Source organism: Nannobrachium achirus, assembly GCF_963921795.1.
Source record: "Nannobrachium achirus genome assembly, chromosome: 1".
Lineage (NCBI taxonomy): Eukaryota > Metazoa > Chordata > Actinopteri > Myctophiformes > Myctophidae > Nannobrachium > Nannobrachium achirus.
Window position 1 is genome coordinate 58766389 of NC_137810.1, and position 18007 is coordinate 58784395.

Sequence of the window (18007 nt, forward strand, 5' to 3'; positions counted from 1 at the left end):
TCTTTGGTCTGTGACGTTACTGACAGCATGTTGAATTACTGGTGCTATCTAGTGGTAGACTGAGGTACAGCCCAACAGAGTGGCCAGTGTGTAAGTGAGTAGCCTACTACATCACTGTCTGGTTTTTGCTCTTTTGGCATAAATCAGGGTGTTAAGAATGTTTTTTAATACTAAAAACCTAAAACCCCAAAATAAATATAAAAGAAAGAATATAGAACCTTAACTAAAATATAAAAGAATAATAGAATCCGAGAAGATGATGAAGTAGATGTTCCTTGCAACATTTATTTAGGCAGGCATCACAGCATAGTCCAAGATAGCATACAGCATAAAAAACTAAAATGCAGGGTACAGTAGAGACTGCCAAAAAGGCCTGACCACCTCGCGGTGTCAGCAGGCTGATACTGACTCCTCACTTCAATTTACTGTCACTTTAAATACAATGTCCAATAAGCATGTCATATGGCCTACAGCATGGGTCTTCAACAGGGGGTCCGGGACCCCTAGGGGGTCCTCAGAGTTACTACAGGGGGTCCTCCAGATCTTTGAGTGATAGAAACTTTTTTTTCTTCTTTTTTATATTAACCATTTGAACCCTAGTGTCCATATTCGGAGAACTTTAGCCAAACATAGCAGATCTACAAGCTCACAACGCCTCGCGCTGTGAGGCGTTGTGAGCTTGTTGATCGGCTATTTTCGGCAAAGAGGTTTGGTGTAGAGGGGAAAAGCTGACTAAGTACAGAGTGAAGTGAAAGGTCAAGTTTATTAAGTATTGACGGTTGAAGTGGTTAAATATGCACCCGGGGTAAGTCCCTACGACATACTAGCGTCATGTCCAGGGGGTGTACTTGTACATCAAGCTGCCTCAAGCTACAGAAACAGGAGATAGGCTCCTGCCCTATGAGCCTCATGGCTCGGCCCAGTCATATGGGCCTCATGGCTTGGTAAGGCTTACTTACTATGTACAGCATCATAAACTGTCCAGGTGAATAGTATCACAGTGTTTTATGTCTGTTGCATATACAGTCTTTTGCATACATGTTGTGTAGAGGCCAATTTGTGCTTTTACCTATAACCACCGATTAGTGTAAAACTTTGTATGCACACTTCCCAGAGGCCAAGGAAAAACCTGTGCCCTGCATTTTTGACATCTGCCATTTATAGCGCCACCAGAAGGCCGACTTACAGTCTGTAAAACACATTCTTCGATATTACTCCTTCAGATTGTATCCGAAAATCACACAAATCAGTACACAGTATCTCTACAGTGATGTAATCATGACGGATTTGTCCGATATCATATTCTATCTAATTGGCTAACATTGAATTCCAAGGTTTGCAGTATTGCTCCTTTTTGAACAAAATGTCTCAAATCATGAACGCAGCCTGCTGTGTGTGTGAGATTTTGCACACACATTCCCACTAGGCCAAGGAACAGATGCCACCCTTCTCACATTGGCCTGTTATAGCACCACCAGTGGGTCAACTTTTGCAAAACACATTTTTGGAAAAGAATGGCTCAAATCCCGCATGCAGCGTCCGATTGCCGTGAAAGGCCCAAGAACGCGTGGTACCCTTTTCACTTTGGCCTATTATAGAGTCACCGGTAGGGAAAAAAAAGAAAAAAAAAAACCCCGCCGGAGGCCTGTTCGGAAGAACACTGCTTCTAGTTTTTCTTTGATTTCTTCTTTGCTTTCCCTTGATGCTTTTTTGCTTTCCTGCTTTTTCTGCCTTGGCCACTTTATCGCTGCTTGCAGCTATATTTCAATTTAAAATCTTTCATAGACTTCATTATTGCAAATCAAAGCTCGCTAAGATATATCCTGATGTTGATGACAAATGTGATCGCTGTGCGCTATCGCCAGCAAACCATACTCACATGTTCTGGTCTTGCCCAAAGCTAGTACAATATTGGACAAAAATCTTTGAGATTCTCTCTGAAGTGTTCTCGGTTCAATTAGAACCTTCACCCCAAATACTATTTTTGGAGTGCCATCAAATTTTCAGCTACTAACAACAAAGAAATCCAACATATTGGCCTTCGCAACATTAGTGGCAAGACGTAGGATATTACTGTTATGGAAATCTCCAGCCCCTCCTTCTGCTGATTTATGGCTGAAGGACATCATGGGATTTCTGAAATTGGAAAAAATAAAATTCACACTGAGGGGATCGGTAGAAAGATTTTTTTCAACCTGGCAACCACTTATCACATACTTTGAGGGTCTGAGGACACTTGCAGTAGACTGACCAACACTGTATAACTCAGAATATTTAATGGCCACCTCTCGGGGCAACCTGTAATGATATACATAATTGAGGAGGATGATGTCTGTTAACACTCTATCGACTTGATCTGTGTAAATAGTACAACTATGGTTTCTAGAAGACTTAATTCCAATGTTATTTTTTATTATTATTATATATATATATATATATATATATATATATATATTTTCTTTTAATTTACTGTACTTAACCTTGTTTGTGTAACTATTTTTCTTTACTATCGTGTATAATGTGTACGCTGATTTATTCTTTTGTATTTATTTTTATTATTACTGTCTCTATTATTTTTCAAGGAGTGATTAATGATAGCAATATGGGGGGAGGGTTGGGGAAAGGGGGAAAAAAGAAAAAAGAAAAAGAATGTCTTTGCAATATTGACTTGTTTAATGTATGATGTTGAAACATATGTGACATGAATAAAGATATATATATAAAAAAAAGAAAATATGTTAAATTCTAAGAAGGTTTCGAGTACCGATTTGATACAAAAGCGAATAAGCGCTACACTTCTGGAATCCTGTGCGTCGACTTAAAGTCGGATCCAGGCCTAATAACTTTATCTGGCCGCCCCGTTGCCACCTCCTTGTTACATTTTCTTTTCTCCAGGTGGATGGACATTCTTTTATAGGGGATCTAAGTCCAGCCGCCCCGTATCAGATCGGAGGAGGATACCGCACATTGTACCTCATCCACCCTTTCTTCTCTCTCCTTTTGGTATCTTTATCCTCCTCCTCCTCCTCCTCCTCCTTTTTTTCTTTTTTTGTCTTTTTTAGTCTTGTGTTTAGTCGCCCCGTACAGGAAGTGATGTCACAACTCGCTGACATCACACTGACATCACATCCTGTACAGAAGGAAGGTCACAGAAGGAAGGTCACTCAAGCGTCAAGGTTTTTCAGGGTAAATGCGACCTTCGGTCGCAATTAATTAAGTAATTCAAACTTAAATATATTTAAGATTCTCTGAGAAATCATTGGGTTTGGCCCTCATTTATAATGATGCTGAGATTACACTGTTGAAAATACATACAATGATTAACAAATAAAATCAGTTCAAATTGTTGACTTGGGTAATACAACCGTACAAATCAACAGACAGAATCAGTTACAATACAGTAGCTATACAGGTATGGACGATAGTACTTTATTTTTGCCAGACCCATGAAATGGGTAGGCCTACATAAGCAAATGTCGGTCTGTCCGGGTTTTCTATATAAAGGGTATATATGATGATGACATGATGATGACATGCCTACAAAAGGCATGATGTCATAAATGATGATGACAGACAGGGGGTCTGGCACAACCAGGTTGACCTGGTCTAGTTTTATTACATTTTCAAAAACGACAATGAAGACTGACAAGTATAACACGGAATAAGACATAAGTAAGAGGGAGCTAAAACTAACTAAAAACAAATAGTAAGATGGAATTACATAAAACAAAATAGCCTATATAAAGCAAAAGCAGTCAAAATTAAACAAAGCAGACGTAAGACAACCAAAGCTAGAAAAGGACACATACAAGTCAGGTTCCTCACAGCACAAGACATCCAATTTCATTTTGACAAAGTTGATAGTACAATCTTAAAATTGCCAAGAGGTATAAGGGCATTCATGGTTTTATGTCACATTGCACAATGCATGAGTCTGCTGTAGAAATACTAAAAGCAATCTTTCCAAGGTCAGACATGACATGAGGTCCCTGCACAACCAAGATAGTTGCTGGAGCAAGTAAAAAAGAACCACGGTTACAATACAACATAGATGTGATTGATGTCATATGCATCTAAATAAACGTGCCACAAGATGAGCCAGGATATGCAGAAATAGTATCTAAACACATGTAATATTGATTTTCCCAATGTATAAATAATGGCATGTAACAATGCAAGACTTCATAAAAACGTAGTTGTCCTTCAATCGTACCGGTAAGTCTCATTGGCTGGAATCGTTGCCTCTTCGACCTCCCTATACAGTAGACACAGTGAAAGAAGTGATTCTTTTTTTTTTATTACATGAGATAAACAGAAAGTTTGAATATGAAATTATATTAACCATCCAATGTTTTGAAATGATTATAATAATGTAAATTGTGTCCTTGGCTGACACAAATATTGTTGATTGATTCATGAAATACTGTTGCCGTACATATTATAATAATATTATAATTTGTATGACAGTAGATAGATTCTTGGAAATTAACTTCCAAAAAATAAAAAGTCATGGCATGGGTGGAACTATGATACATCTGTGTACAGTGAATATGATTTCAACACTGACCGTTTGAGGTAGCTTTCCTAAGAAACCTAAGAGGACCGTAGCTTTCCTAAGAAACCAAGAAGAACAGGTCATCATAGAGACATGAGGATTGCATCATATATTTTTGATTTTGAAATACAGTAATGTTGCAGAGGTTGATACAGACTTAAAGGACAACTCCGCCCTAAATCACTTCTAGGGTAATTTTCATACTTATATTGATCCCAAAATACTGTCCATGGGGTCTATTAGGCAGAAATTTTCCTGTTGTCCAGTTTCCCCTGCAGAACCCAGCAGCCCTCATAGCTTAGAGTGGAGACTATAAGCCTATCACTTTTACACTATTTGTTGTGGTCAAAAGTGATTTTCTTGTTCATGAATGTGTTACTAGTTGTCATTACAAACGCATCCATGCCTTGGTTGTCCCACACAAGCCTCCATAATCTCATAAATAATGTTTTGGGGTGAGCATTCCGCAGACATGCCAATCAAAGTGACTGTACTGGCCAATCACAGGGCATCTTTTCCGGGACTTGGCAAAACACATAAAAGCATAACATCTGTTTAGCAGAGTGTGATGGCTTGTGCGGGACAACGATGACATGGATGTGTTTGTAATGACGACAAGTACCACATTCATGAAAAATAAAGTCACTTTTGACCACAACAAATAGTTTAAAAGTGATAGGCTTATAGGCTCCACTCTATGCTAAGAGAGCTGCTGGGTTCTGATGGGGAAAATGAACAACAGGTGCATTTCTGCCTAATAGACCCCATGGACAGTCTTTTTGGATCAATATAAGTAGGAAAATGAGCCTAGAAGTGATTTAGGGCGGAGTTGTCCTTTAAGGCCTCTCCATACTTTGACTGAAATGTTCGGCGAGTTGGACTTTCCGACGTGCAAATTTCCGAACTCTCATTCGGTCTAATGCTTTTCAGAAGTCGCGAGTGGCGTCATTTTGTAGTCGAACCTTACCTTTTGACCGAAAACGGCGGTTTCGGTCAAAGTATGGACAGGCCTTTACTCTTTCTGTACTTTGAGCAACAAAAGCAGAGGCAGCACAGTCCTACAGCGGAGCAGGCCACACAACTAGCCAGAGCCATCAGAGCATGTTTATAGTCTGGGGAAATTGAGAAAGGAAGATTAACAATGCAGTAAGTAACCCTGTGTTTGCCAGTTTGACGTTTCTTCTATGTCGCCTCCGCTCCTCGTTAATCAATCAATCAATCAATCAATCAATCAATCAATCAATCAAACTTTATTTATATAGTCCATAACATTATATAGTCTATACAGCAAGTGAAACTCAAAAAAATATGAAAAGATAGGAAAACATTAACTCATCTAGTGCCTATCCCAAAGATTTCCGGGTGGTTATTTTCATGTCCGTGGTGCCTATCCCGAAAACCACCGGGTTTTGCCTTTTATTGTATAATCTAATTTTTTTGTTTGAAAGCTGTGAACAGCGTGCACACACATGGTGCATGATCTAGGCATGGGCGTGCATGATCCGTGCACTAACAAGAATCGACACACAGTCAATTTAAAATCTGGTGTATTGGTGTGTTGAAGTTAGTGTTGGTGTTCTTTCTCATGTATATTTCATAATATTCTAACTTACTGTAGGCTATATGTCTAGGGATGGCCAAATGGAGATTTTTTCTTAACCGATAACCGTCAGGCCTTATCAGTTAATTAACCGTTAACCGTTAAGGAAATGTGTTCAAAAATGCGCTATTTTAGCGATTTAAAAAAGGAAAATAGGCCTACACACGTTTTTCCCCATAATAAAGTGCTATATTTACACATTAAAAACCATAACACTGGGAGAAACAAGAATACAAATGTTTTCTAAAAGAAATGTGTTTTTGCAAAGAAACGGATTGAAATTATAAGTCTGTAATGTGATGCGCTGGTCGCCAGGCACGTGCGCACATACAGCAAAAGGGGCCCCTTAACTTTTATCCGTATGAAAAGGCCCTTTTAGAAATGTCAGCCCATGCCTCTCTAAAATTCTGTGCACTCCCTGGACCCTGGCTGTTGCCTAACAAAACCAGCATGAGACGCATGTAGCCGCATGTAGCAATAACTTCCAATCGTATGACTTTTGGAATCGTTGAATCGGCTAAACGTGATGTCCATTTCATTCATTTACTTCTCTCACGCCCGTGTTTTGTGTGTGCTGATGCAGCGATCATTGAATTTGCGACTCTGAGGTTTGTTATTTTCGCATAGCCTACTATGTAACCAAGACGACTTTAGCGTTCCTCACGTCATCAATGTAACATTAGAAAGTTGTGTTTTAAGCTCTTCTTAAACAGGATTCAATGTGACGACGCGGGTCTGTTTTGTAAAATCCAATCGACGAGGGAGCATGTTTCCTGATGACCAAGTCAGCGTGTACAGCCAAATCAAGCACGCAGCGGCAGACTCGCAGTTGTATGAATGCATGTATGTTACACAGACATTGGTGTCCAGAAATGTGTGACCACAGGGCCTGGCCTGTGAAGTGTGAAGGAATGGAGGGCCGCTCCCAATCATGAAACTAGCTCGGTTACCATGTGACATGGACAGCCAATCGGCAAATAGGTCGCCTGAAAGTCTCCTGAAAGTCTCGCCAGAAAATCATCTCTTTAAAGATCTGGTTTACACCAGATAAAAATGATATGGATTGGCATCCTGGTACTTGGGAGCCATTTTGAAAATGCAGCGAATGAAATAAAAAATAAAAGCAATGCAAATAACCTATAGGTGAAAACAATGTTAAAATGGTATATATTTTCTTTTTAAGTCCCATATACTGTAGATCCAGGCTGTTCCAAAGGTTAGAACCTATCAGCTGCTTTTCCGTGCCATGGTCTTGGAGTTGCGACTATATGGGGTCAGGAGATCTGGGATCTTGCTGTTGCTGCCAGGAACATATTCAAGAAGCATCTCAGATATATACAGGCAGATGCATAGCAATTTAATGATTTTCAAACTAACAGTTAATCGACGCAGGGACTTCAAGTTGCAACTGACCAAGGTTTTGTCAGACAGGAGAGAAGTACAGCTGTTACAAGCCTGCTACTGTAGTAATAAAACGATGCATCACTTCTCCAGGGTCAGCCTGGGAGAGAAAAGAGCAAATGACATATCTGTCTACTGTACGTTTATTATATACTGTAATAACGATTAGAAAATGTTGACATTCAGTGTCGAGCTGTATCTCTGTATTTATTCCCAATATTTATTCCCATTCATTTCCATGGACGTTTTGAATATCTCCAAAACACTTTCACCTCCAAAAAACTAAAGAAAAGGTTCAGGCCTGTTTTGGTGTAGCCTATAATGATAGTGACTGTAAGGTTCATATAATGAAACTTTAATTACTTGTACAAAAAGGTCGTGGCCCTCTCCACCTGCCATCGCTACCGCAGGTGACCCCAGTAGCAGGAAGCCCACGGAGCAGCCAAAGCGGCAGGTCGAGTTGAAGGTCCGGTTCGATCCCGAGCAGTCGATGTAGCCGTCGTCGGGTGCAGACTGTGCAGTACACTCCACAGCTAGAGAGACATGGGGGTTAAAGTGTATCTGCAATGCTTTAAAGTCCCAATGCCATCTTACTACTGTGTGAAGATGGATTTCTGCTGTGCCACATAAACCCACGTGTTAGCATTCTGAGTGTGGTTTTACGCGTCGGCAAACAGGAAACAGAGGAAACAGATGTCAAGTTGGATGTGACCATAAGCATCAAAGGTTAATTGAGGAAGCGCACGCAGTTGCCTTGTGGTTAGAGTGTCCGTCCTGAGGCTGGGAGGTCGGGGTTCAATCCCTGGCCCGGGTCACACTAAAGACTATAAAAATGGTGCCCAAATGCCTCCATGCTTGGCACTCAGCATCAAAGGTTTGGATTGGTGGGTTAAGGCCCTGCAACATGCTATAATGTCCAGGGGGCAGGGCAGGAATTTCAGGGAGGCCATGAAGGTCATGGCCGCCATTGCCCCTCAGTTTGGCCTTGTGCCCCTCAAACCAATTGCATGACCTGAGCCCACAGTGGCCTTAATGCCCCAGTTGACTGTACCACTTTCTCCTCTGTCTCTCACAATATGTAGACAGTAGACACTGGTGTCTCTTTCTTGTAAATATGTAGACACCAGTGTCCCCGAGTCCCCATCTTCAAACCAATCCAGTGACTTTGATTGGTGCAGGGCTGAGCATGGATCAGATTTTTAATACCATCATTTAACCTATTTCACTGCAGATTAGGTTATCATCCTTAACCCTTAGATTCAACAAATTCTTTCAATGCCATGGACAAAAATCTTGTTTTATTTGATGGCCTTCCTGCCCTGTCATTTGGCCTTTGTGCCCTCAAAATGGACAACACCAAAGGCCAAATGGCCTTGCCCCTAAAATGATGAAATTCCAGGCCTGCCAGAGGGTGTACTTGTACATCAAGCTGCCTCATGCCAAGGAAACAGGAGATAAGCTGCTGACCTAGGGGCCACATAAGCACAGGAACCTTTGTTTCCTGAATCCTGAGGCTAAACTTACTAAATAATTAGGGAGACACGGTTAGATAATACGTAAACATACGTAATCAACAAGCGATCCTTCAAGCTGTAGGCAGAGGGCTGTGGTGTAAATATGGAGCTGTTATGACAGTAATTTAACTTAAGTGTCAAAATGAGACGAATGGTTTTTGAGTCAGTATTGTATGAATTGCATTAAGAAATATTTGTCTCTGCTTTTCTGCTTTATAGTGACAGTGAAAGAGAGACAGGAAAGGCAGACAGAGAACAGGGTAATGACACAAAGCAGACAGTGGAACTGGGGACAAGCTGAAACAGCTGGATGTAACCATTCAGTTATCAGGTCGCCCAGAAATGTTTATCTTAACGTGTCAGCATGTGCACACACATTAAAATCCTCTGTTTAAAAGGAGTAGTTCACTACCAAAATGACTTTTTCTCCATTGATTACTCACGCCATGGAGACTTGAGTTCAATTATATTTTTTGTCGCATTCCAAAGACATGCAAAGTGAAGAAGTTGCCAGCACTCAAGGAATCTCCTTTAAAAAAGTTTTTATTTACCTCTCAACAGGCTCAAAACGGACGGTTTAGAGTCTAGACCAGGGTTCCCCAATTAGTTTTCCCCAAGGGCCGAATTATGTCTAGGGTACCAAGCCGAGGGCCACAACATTGCAGGGGGCGACGGCGGCGTTAATGCTACTCCAGCGACAGTTCAGATATCGTCGTTGTCGGGTGAAAATCTTGTATGTCCAAAACCGTTTGTTTCTAATTTATAATTTTTTAAATGATTTAAACTAGTGAAAACAGCCAATCTACAAGCACACAACGCCTCGCGGTGCGAGGCGTTGTGTGCTTGTAGATCTGCTGTTTTCACTATTTTGTGCGACGGCCTTGTATGATTTGCGAAAGAACGTACAAATTTGGAGATACGAGATTTCCAGCCGACAACGACGATATACCGGTACTAGTGTTGTTGCTGCTCTTATACCACCATGGTAGCACTTTACAATAATGACCTGTTATAAATCATTTATAAACAGTTTATAGATAAGTAATAAACATGAACAAACTGTTTATTGACATTTGTTAATGTTTACCTATACATTTATAACTGTTTTAAACATCATTTACATGTTATTAGTAAGGTATTAGTAAGTAGTAAACTAATCATGAACAAATCATTTATAATACATTCATAAATGTTTACTAAATCATTCATAACCAATGCTAAAAATCACATGTAATGTGTAGGAATTCATTTAAGAATGTCTGTTAAGGTGACCTCCATGTTTGTTCATGTATAATATATGCTTTGTAGATGTTATCAAGAGCCCTAATGTAAAGTGAAGACTATTCATTGTGACCATCAGGTTGCAAGTTACTATGAAAACCTCCCCCGGCTGTCTGTTAGTCCCTCCGTCAGTCTGTCCGTCACGTCACGTCACATCACATCACGTCACGTCACGTCACACTTTTGGCCCTACTCTTATCTCCGGCACCGTTTCCCCTATCCATGCCAAACTTTCCAAACTGCTAAACATGAACAAACATGGAGGCCACATTAACAGACAGTTGTAAATAATGAATAGTCTTCACTTTACATTAGGGCTCTTGATAACATCTACTAATGATTTATAGATATTTAAGGAATGTTTTACAAAGCATAACCATGAACAAACAAGGAGGCCACATTAACAGACAGATGAAAATAACCAGTAAGACTCCCTAATTGGGAGATAAGCAACCTCATGGTGGCGCTAGAAGAGGGGCATGTGAGAAATCAGGGGTGGAGGTTGTGGTTTGGCAGCCAAGGAGTGTGTGCAAAGTTTGGCATGGATAGGGGCAACGGTGCCAGAGATAAGAGTAGGGCCAAAAGAGTGGCATGACGTGACGTGACGGGACGTGACGTGACGTGACGTGACATGACAGACGGACATCCGGTGGAGGTTTTTATAGTAACTTGCGACATCATGGTCACAATGAATAGTCTTCACTTTACATTAGGGCTCTTGATAACATCTACAAAGCGTATATTAAACATGAACAACACATGGAGGTCACCTTAACAGACATTTGTAAATGCATTCCTACCTACACATTATGTGAATTTTAGCATTGGTAATAAATTATTTAGTAAGCATTTACAAATGTAGATAAATGGTTTATTCATGATTAGTTTACTACTTACTTATAACATGCCTTACTAATAACATGTAAATGATGTTTAAAACAGTTATAAATGTTTAGGTAAACATTTACAAATGTCAATAAACAGTTTGTTCATGTTTATTACTTATCTATAAACTGTTTATAAATGATTTATAAATGTTTATAAATGATTTACACAGAGAAAAACCCTTTATGACAAGAAGACACTAGATAATCTATTGTATCAGAGAGGTTACTAAACCCAACAATACTAAGGCTTACTGTGAACAATTCCAAAAATAGACGATATAAAAAATAAAAAAATATAAAACTAAGAATATACAAGAAGGAAGCCGTTGAGATCCACCACGCTCTAAGTTAGCATCTAAATGGTGTTAAATGCCAAACAAATTACATGACAGGCAACATGTCCAATTTCACAAGAAGCAGCTCAATAACAGCTCCTCCTTAAGTCCCTTAAGGGTGTTCAGTCTGAAGAGTAGCCTATGAATCCAAAAGCCAGGTTGTGACAGCTTCCCTCTGTAATAACAACTTATCCCAATCGCCACCTCTCTTCAAGGGGTTTACCACCTCAATCCCCATGAACCTTAAAGTACAGACATCGTGACCCACAGCATTAAAATGCCTAGCAAGGGTTAGGGTCCACACGGCACTTCAAAAGGTATACAACATATTTAGTTTTACATGTAATTCTGCCCTTGACTAAATATTTTTTACCAGAATGTGGATGTAAAAATGACTCGATCTTAATCATAGCATTACAGTGTATACAATTTTGACAAGGGAAAACATTCCCTTTCCGAAACACGGCCCCCACAAAACTGTAAAAAGTGACGACTCATCACTAAATCATAGTTTTATGGGGGCCGTTTTTAGCCCAAGGAATGTTTTTCATGCAAAACAAATGCTTGCATTGGATTCCGAATCATGAAAAAACCCTAGTTTGACCCCTCACATGCTACTTAAAGCATATTTATTTTTTGTATTATTTTACTGTATAGTAAAGCCTATGAGACGCCAACTTTGATTGGCTCCCACAAGTTTCCCCAAGACAAATCTGCGATGGCCCTATAGCCAAAAAAGTTAAATATGGCATGTTCTAACTGTGTGCCAAATGTCATGTTTCTATCGTAGTGCAGGGACATGCTGGGCCCCTGATTCAGCCCGGGAAAAAGAGTTGGAGAGGCCCTCATTGCGTGCTATGGAGAGAGATCTCTCTCTATAGTGCTGCTGCTATTCAAAGATTTGCCATTTCAGATCATGACAAGTGACAAGCCAGTGGGCCAATTATTGTACATGAGTTATATTTTGTCGTTGTCGGGTGGAAACCTTGTATGTCCAAAACCGTTTGTTTTGTATTTATCATTTTAAAAATGATTTAAACTAGTGAAAACAGCAGATCTACAAGCACACAACGCCTCGCGGTGCGAGGCGTTGTGTGCTTGTAGATCGGCTGTTTTCACTACTTTTGTGCAACGGCCTTGTATGATGAAGCAGGGCTTTGCTTTGCGAAAAAAAAATTATAAATTTGAAACTTGGAGATACAAGGTTTCTGCCCGACAGTGACAATTTACTTTGTTGGCCGCCCAGCCCCCAAAATGGAACATAGGCCAACATTTTATTTTATTTATTTTCCTAAAGGCCGGCCTGGACCGGCCGGGAATGAACCGGCCGTTAGGGAGTTGTCCCGCTTTTCCCAATGGCCAGCACGTCCCTGGTAAAGTGCATGATTCCATCAAAATACTGCCCGAAATGCCCGGACTATGGGGACATGTGCCCAGTTTGAATCCCACATGGAGCCGTGATGCAGAGAGGCATAATACATCACCTCCTCAGCTCTTAGTGATGGGGGGGGGGGGGTGGGGGGTTGTCTTTCTGGCCAGTAGATTGTGCCACATTGACACTTCATGCCATGCTTTGGCAGTTGCCCAGGCTTTGTGTGGCACTTTCACCAGTTGACCCCCAGGTTGTGAAGCCCATGCAGGGGGTGAGAGGCGGGTGAACTGGGCCAGTATGAAGGTGTTACAGCCAGACAGTGCCAGACCACTTCACATTGCAGTCGAGCAGTGGTTCTCAGATACTTAAAGTGTGGTTCCTGTGGAAATAAGCCTCGGCTTTCTAGGATCTCCTTTTAGTTGACCTTGTACCAGTGATTTGTACTGTCATGAAACTATACTTTTTTTCTATTGCAAACTTCTAATACATTCTTCAATCAATCAATCAATCAATCTCAATCCAAATAATCATATTTTAACTGGGGACCCCCCCACCCTACGAGCACTAAGAGTTGAGGCATTAGCCCCATTACATTTTGTATAACGCGGTTCTATTGTGAAAATAGCAGATCTACATGTTCACAAAGCCTCGCAACGCGAGGCGTTGTGAGCATGTTGATCTTCTATTTTCACAATTTCTGCCTCTAATATTTGACAATTTGGCCAATGTTTAATTTGTCATTTCAGAGGTATTAAAAAGTCCTTAAATTGTCACTTTAGAAATGTGTATATATACCCTCTATAGACTTAAAGTTTATGTTGGTTTGTTTACTGTTGAGTGAGAAATCAATTTTGCACATTAAGTTAATCATCTGGAGACCCCCCAAAATAATTTGGGGACCCCCCTGGGGGTCCCGACCCACACGTTGAGAACCACTGCAGTAGAGGTTTGGGTGACTCTCACATCTTGGGGTTATTAGGGTTAGTTAGCCGAGTCACAAGTTGTACAGTACATTGTAAAGTTTGGTTTATTCTCCATTATTTTAATATTACAATCACAAAACCATATACAGTAAATACAAGAAGCACTCGAATGTAAAAAGAATGTAAAAGTATAAAAGAAATAGTATTTTCAATATTATTCAATTATTTTCAATATTATTTCAATAATATTGAGAGTTCAACTCTCAAAAGCCGGATTCACCCTCTCTTCCCACAATGTTGGTTCAAAGTCCATGATGCCTGTTGAAATGAGAATTCAATAATTAATAAAACACATTCAGTAAACCAATGTATACTATATATATATTAGGGTTTTTCGATTAATCGATTTTTAATCGAAATCCGGGTTTTTTCCTTTGGACGATTTAAAAAATAAGAAATCGTCAAATCGAGTTTCACTTTAATTAGGGTAATTCTTACTCATTGGAGCCTTGCACGGGGCAAAAAGTACACAGCCCGGTCCTCCTAAAGCAGGACGACAAGGTCCGACACCAAATTAATACTAATTTCTCTCTGAGGTGTCATTTCTTTGATGCACATTTATAGCGCACGTCAGACTGTGTGCTGTGGCAGAGCTCACCACAGCACTGCGCTTACTCGCACTGGTACAGGCAGCAAACAGAACAAACGCTGCTGAGCTGGTAAACTTGCTTGTTGTTGTAGTTTGAAAGGAGCTTATTAATTCTGTGTTACCCACCTACTGTAGTCCTACGGTCCCTGTCACTGTGTTAATTTTGCGTCGGGAAGCGAAGCGCTTCGCCTCCGTTTACAATCAATCAACATCTCCGTGCATGGGCAGTGCAGGGGCGGCCTTAGCTATTTTTTCACCTGTTTCACCAGCCTCCAAGAGCTGGCCAGCAAGCCTTGTTCAACTTGCAACTTGTCACTGCACATTCCTCTGTTGCCACGGCAAGCTGTTTTGTCACTCACTATTGCTAATGAAACACTAAGGACTCTATAAGTTAACTTCTGTATGTGATTGTTGCGCAACTAAAGTTATTATTATTATTATTTTATTACATTTTGCTATTTGGCTATATAAAAAAAAAGAAAAACAACAACAATAAAAAAAAATCTTCTCCTTGCATTTTTTAAATGAAAACAACATAGTTGAAACAATGTATTATTTTTTACCAAAACAATCGAAATCGGAATTGAAAATCGACTTTTCTGAGAAATTCATACTTGTCAGCTGTCGTAACGACGCTGTGGGAACGCCCCCTGGTTTACTTGTGTCGGGCAGAAAACCACGTGATCTAGCACAGACCTCCAGTCTGCAACCCGACAGAAGCGTTTCACTGCCCTCCAAAAAGGATTGCAAAGCGACTTTGCCACATGCCGGACAGTTGTTGTACGATTGGTGTTCTAATAGACGAGGAGATAACTCCGGAGCATTATTTTGCGAGTGTTTAGTGTTGTGTTAGTTGTGTAGTACAGTGTTAACACACTGTACGATGTTGCGTGGTCGGCGAGTCATCAGGTCGTTAGATTATTTCACACTAAACAAGTGACTTTCTTTCTTGAAATCGTCTGTCATAATAATATTGTTGTGGTTTTCACACTATGAGATTGATCACACACTGTCAGATATTTCACCAGGATGATCCTTGCCAAAGCAAGTGTCACAAATAAAATAAAAACGGTTGAAAATGGATAACATATAGCCTATACATTGGGAGGGGGAACAGCATTGTGTAAAGCTATGTCGCATTGTGACATTTTATATATATACAGGGTATAAAGCTTTTGGAACAAATAACAGCATTTCTTCTCAAAATGCATTTAAAGGTAGCAGCTCTGTTTCATACTGTATGTGCAGTAGGTGTCAATCCATGGTTTATTCATAGTTTACTCTATTCACGTCTGTAATAAAAACAGCTAAATATTGTTGAACTCAAGTCTCCATGGTGTGAGTATAATCAATAGAAGAAAAGTCATTTTGAGGGTGAACTATGAAATACATTTTATTTTTTATGTGTTAAACGGACGAGGCTTGCTTAACGAGTTTTAATATGCTACAGCTGGAGAGACATCAAGACGACGTCAATTCTTAATCCAGCAGTGCTGGATTTAAACAACACAATAATCGAATCACGATCATCACATATTGTGTTTGGAAGCTGTTTACTACATTAAGGACTTTATTAATTTGGAACAGAGGATATCCTACAGGTAGGAGGAAAGCAGAGTGGACTTTGTTCAGTGTGTTATTGTCTCTGTTGTTGCGACTTGAGTTAAATGGCCATGGCAGCCCACATTTACATCTCTAAAAGCGTAACACTTTCTCAATTGCCCGGCCGCTTACTATAGTCAATGAATGGAACTGGTTGAGCGACATTCCTAGGCCTAGGTCCTCTCCACACTGTACTGTCCAGTCAGGTCTTTACACAATGGAAATAGAGATTTATTTATGTTTTAATTTAGGCGAGATCAGCTCTCAGTAGGCGGGCGCCTCGTTCGCCTAACGTTCCCTACGCTTCAGTTCATGATATATCCATCCATCGATCTATCCATCGATCTATCCATCCATCCATACAGACAGACAGACATAAGTTCTGTCTGTGCTCACATGCTGTCTGCTTTCATTTAACACGGATCTTTGAGGGTGCGCAGCCTCTTTCATACTGTATGATAAGTTTGCGACAGAGCCAAATATCAATTGCTACTAGATATCTAGAAACGCTCGGGAAGAAATCGCTGAGCGATATATTTTCTTGCGGCCAGATCTTCGGGTGATGATATTTAGTAGTATGTCCTTATTTAGTAGTACTACTAACACTAACCCTATCAGTTAGTGTTAGTGTTGTGTTTTACAGTGAGCATTATTATCAGCTTGCGTATTCTCTTCCATGGGCGACGCTATTGTTGTGACATTCTACGTGCTTTCTGCCCGACAGCATGGAGGAGGGGGGCAGGGGGCGGAGTCACTGACAAGTATGAATAAATCGAGATTTTATTTTTAGGCCATATCGAACAACCCTAATATATATATATGTTACAGGATATTTGGGTAACCCAGGACGTTCATTGTAAGAGCGCTCGTTTTGTAGTTCACCACACACTAATCACCACCAGATGGCGACGTCAGCCACTGGATAAGAGAGTTACGTCACGCTTTGAACTCGCCGCAGACCGGAAGTGTTTACTCTTTATTTACTAGCCTAGCCTAGCCTAGCCTAGCCTAGCCTAGCCTAGCCTAGCCTAGCCTAGCCTAGCCATTAGCTCCATTGTAGTCACTTGGACAGGGCGTTTAACGTGCGCTTGCCCAGGCCTTACGGCCTGGGCATAAATATAACGATTGCATTCACCACGGCTTCGTAACTCGCGCGGCCGGCCCTGGCCCGCTCTTCGCGGCCACTCGCGCCTGCGGCGCTCGGGGGCGAAGAGCAGGACCAAGGTCCGCTGGCCTTCGCGCCGCTTGGGGCTTCGTGGACCCAGGGGGGCCTCGTAACTCGTTTGGGCTTCGTGGATACAGGGGGGCTTCGGTAGCCGCTCGCAGTGTCGTGGACAATAGAGCGGCGCACCGCCTGGAGTACGTTGTATTGGCGACCGCTTGCTCCGCCCCGTGCCGCACCACGAGTGCTCCGCGTCTCGAATGTCCTGTTTCTCTTTAAAACCGTGACATATATATATATATATATATATATATATACTTGTGTAAATCTTACTCTCAGATGGACTCACCCCGCTTCTTTGTCAAACGTTTAGCAATCAGTAGACCAAGTCCTATTAGGGCCAGCACAGCAACAGCAGAGCCTGCCCCAATGCCTGCATACATCAGCATAGCACGTCGTAGTGGAATACCCTCCTCTGGAACACAAAACCATCAGATGCATCGTCAGCACAAGTCCTTACACAGTACTACTCTGATCTCATACAAATAACCAATTCTAAAGCTTCATTTATACTTAGCAGGGACGTGCAGAGAATGTTAGAGAGGCAGGGGCTGAAATGGTGAAAATGTTGAAAATAGCATGACATCCGAGCTCAAGACGCATCGCAGCTTGGAGGTCGCTGTTTGCGTTTCTTGAGACCACACTGAACTAAGCATAATCAAGTAT

At 40.9% G+C, this 18007-nt stretch overlaps 1 protein-coding gene across 1 annotated transcript in view; it reads right to left on the reverse strand.

Annotated features, from left to right (window-relative positions):
• Positions 1-4593: 4593 nt before the first annotated feature.
• The window catches only part of LOC308289041 (P-selectin-like), a gene marked incomplete at its 3' end in the record, with an annotated part of 37667 nt that continues 24253 nt past the window's right edge, over positions 4594-18007 (reverse strand). The window contains exons 23-25 of the mRNA XM_080730575.1: positions 17631-17756; positions 7949-8089; positions 4594-4613 (exon numbers count right to left, since the gene is read on the reverse strand). Coding sequence (XP_080586701.1) covers positions 4594-4613; positions 7949-8089; positions 17631-17756 — 287 coding nt within the window. The remainder of the gene's footprint in view (positions 4614-7948; positions 8090-17630; positions 17757-18007) is intronic.